The sequence below is a fragment of the Amblyomma mixtum genome, chromosome 5, assembly GCF_055824585.1.
Source record: "Amblyomma mixtum isolate Tamu chromosome 5, ASM5582458v1, whole genome shotgun sequence".
Lineage (NCBI taxonomy): Eukaryota > Metazoa > Arthropoda > Arachnida > Ixodida > Ixodidae > Amblyomma > Amblyomma mixtum.
In genome coordinates this window covers 166,636,989-166,640,046 of record NC_143016.1, presented here as the reverse complement: position 1 = coordinate 166,640,046, position 3,058 = coordinate 166,636,989, and the positions used below count along the sequence as shown (strand labels likewise).

The window sequence follows — 3,058 nt, the reverse complement described above, 5'->3', positions numbered from 1 at the left end:
AGCCAAAAAACCAAAAAAGCGCTTCCTTGTTTTGATACCGTCGCCGCATTTTTACCCCGCTTGAACGCTGGTTCGGGGCAGCCGGTCGCTTCAACAGAGAAACTAGGCATGCGCCGAACCTTCTTATCATGTACTGACAACAAGCTTGGCGTCACTCCCATTCGGTGTAAGCACGAGGTGAACGCCCAGTTCGCCCACCAGTATCCTGACTTCAACGGGCGCGTAACGCAGTATGGTTAGCCAGGGAAGATAGCAGCGCGAAAACCACTCAAGCTTTAACGCTATTCGGCATGGCAACTTTCGAAGAAACCTGTCCCTTTATGTCGCTGCCTAGGGAAATGGTTGTCCACATTTTGAGGTTCCTGGGTCCCGAAGACCTGATGGCTGTCGAACGAACTTCGCCAGAGCTGTCAAGACTGGCTCGAGTCCAGTCCGTGCTGCACACCACGAGGTTCCTCATCAGCAGCTCGGCAGATTCCCTACGCGCCTACCTAGACGCGAAGAGGGCGGCGGCGATCTCTGAGCTCGACTTGAATGACTTCGTGGCCGCCGACTCGGAAACGGTGGAGATGTGCATCCAGAGCTGCGTTAACTTGACGGCACTGCGTTGCGTGAACACCCGGCTGCGACCGACAGCGGTGGTTCGCCTCCTTCGAGACAGGCTCCGTTGTCTGCAGTTCCTCGAATGGTCGATCCTGGGAAGCGCACGTCACGACGAAGACATGTGCAACTTTTTGTACGCACCGCTGGACGATGACAGATCGCCAATTATCCCGGAAACCCTGCGCGGCATGTACGTTGAGATGATCCCAAGAGGACACAGCATCGATTTTTTCTGTTTTGTTCTCGAGTGTTGTTCCAGCCTTCGCATGTTGCATTACCACGAGCGAAGGTTTCAGACGGGAGTTGAAACAGCCGCGTACAGTGTGCTCGATAGCTTCCACAAGGGCACGGCTGGAATGCTAGAGATGTTCACTTTCACCGACGACTGCACCGCTGAAGCTCTCGAAACGGAAAGGACGGCGCCTGAAGACTCATGGAGTCCAGTGAGCGTGCCCGAAAGTCTGCTCGGCATGTTCGAGGAAAGCCTAAGGATGTCTTGGAGCGTGATCGTAAGGCAGACTCCAAGGACCTCCACGAACTGCGTGGTATTAGACAGGAGAACGGCACATTTCGTCCCGGAAAACTTTTCGAATCTCTTCATCGTCATCAAAGATGACGCGTTCGCAACCCTCGAAGCAGCGGCTCGTCACCACTGGCGCCGAAACACGCGGGCGTTGACGCTGGTGTCATCCCCTGCGCAAACAGTGGCGCGCACATGTTCTGCAACCGCCACCGATGCCTTGTCCTTCCTGAACTTCCTCAGCGGATGCCACAAGCTGACCGAGCTAAATCTCACTTCGTTCCATTTTGAGCCGAACGTCGATTGCTGCTCTGTTCTGGCCGACGCTGGCCTGACCAGACTACGCGCGCTGGCACTGCCCTCGTGCGCCCTAAGTAGACGAGAGGGCCTCGATCAACTCGCTAGGGCGCGATTCAGGCTGGAGGAGTTAGACGTGCGCACTGAATTTAGTGCACTGCCACAGGTTTGCGCCGTTTGCAAAGCTCCTTCCACATGCACCGAACAGTTTTTCGAGCCGCTGCACAAGTTGCGCCTTCTGAGGCGTCTCACCTTATGCAATCTGCCGAACATCCGCGACCTGCGCTTTCTCAGGGGCTGTGCGGTCCGTGAACTCAGACTCCAGAACCTTGGACTTGCGGGCTTTGCGGGTGAAGAAACAGCAGCAGCTCTGACAGAGGTAAGCACCGGTTTAAAATTACCTTGTCTACGCCTGAAGTTATGTTCTATGATATCGGCCTAGTAAATTTAGCAAGCGCTTTTTGCCTGTCCTTATGTTCGTGCTGCTGCGTCTTATTTTGGCATAATCTAGGAGAGAAAGCTTGGTGGTTATACCTGTTTTATGTGTTAAACGCCGTCAAGCTACAAACTCTTTTTGGTATATCTTTAAATGCTTTTCACGCATGTACCCACACTGTCTCGTTTCACCATACTTACGGTTACGTAGGCGGAATCAGGAAAAAACGAATTTATTCGGGCCACTCTAGGGGCACTGTATGTGACAGTGATGTTACTCAGAAATTACAAATTGCCTAACACCAACACACTTTCAGCTAACTCACGCATTCGAGTATCTTAAGCCTCATGTTAAAGCAAAATAATTTAAGGCTTTGCACCGCTATTTTTTTTCTGAATAGTTCGCCTTTTGATCCAGGAAATCGTCGTGAAGTTTCTTTACGGAGTAAATTACGCGTCATCCTGGGGCTGCGTGGCGTAATACCTGCCACAGGACTTTGTGCATTGTGTTTCACAGATGATGGAGCAGGTGCACAGCCTGAAGCTGGAGAGCACCTTCGTCCCCTTGGACCTGTCCTTTCTCAGGCTAGGGATGAGGCGAACTCCTCAGCTGCGCCGGCTGTGCGTCAAGTCCACCGGGATTACGCCGAGCGAAAGCCCAGAGTTGCTGACCACCCTGTGCGATCTCTTTCCGGCTGCCGAATTCATTCACGTGCACACATGGCTGCCCGACGAGGAATCGGAACTTGAGCCGGAGCCCATAGCACTCGTCGCGTACCGCGGCATCCCGCCAGATGGCGCAATCGGGGGATGGGACCTGGAACCTGTGCTTTCACCCGACGGAATTGTCCTCTGCGATATGTGCAACCTCGTTTCTGCCCAGAGGCCCCGAAACTGCGGACCGCGTCGGTTCTAAGTGCGGAGACCAACAGCTAAGGCCGCAAAACCTTGTCTTCAGTCCTATCCGCATCTACGCCGCCATGGAGGGTGAGCGCACAAGAATGAGCGAGTAGAATGCAACCATCTTGTGTCGTCCAATCGAAACCTGGAAGATACGCTCTTGATCTATTTATTCAATGGCCACGCCATTCTTAGCCCTCTTTGAACGGCGAAGCTTCTACCAAGCTTTGCTAGCAGGATTTTTACCTCCTTTTATGTGTACGACAACGAACGATAAAGGACTGCTCCGCTCCTTAGTTACTT

General features: G+C 53.1%; 1 protein-coding gene across 1 annotated transcript; it reads left to right on the top strand.

Moving 5' to 3' along the window:
- The first annotated feature begins 290 nt into the window (after positions 1-290).
- On the top strand, positions 291-2,771 carry LOC149344518 (uncharacterized). Its single transcript, XM_089547255.1, has 2 exons — positions 291-1,799; positions 2,373-2,771. The coding sequence occupies exons 1-2, from the start codon at positions 291-293 to the stop codon at positions 2,769-2,771; spliced, it is 1,908 nt and encodes a 635-aa protein (XP_089403381.1).
- The last annotated feature ends 287 nt before the right edge of the window (positions 2,772-3,058 follow it).

Coding starts and splice junctions, on each gene's coding strand:
- LOC149344518 (XM_089547255.1), top strand. CDS start 291: ATGGCAACTTTCGAAGAAACCTGTCCCTTTATGTCGCTGCCTAGGGAA. Junction 1,800..2,372: donor CAGCAGCAGCTCTGACAGAG/GTAAGCACCGGT, acceptor TGTGTTTCACAG/ATGATGGAGCAGGTGCACAG.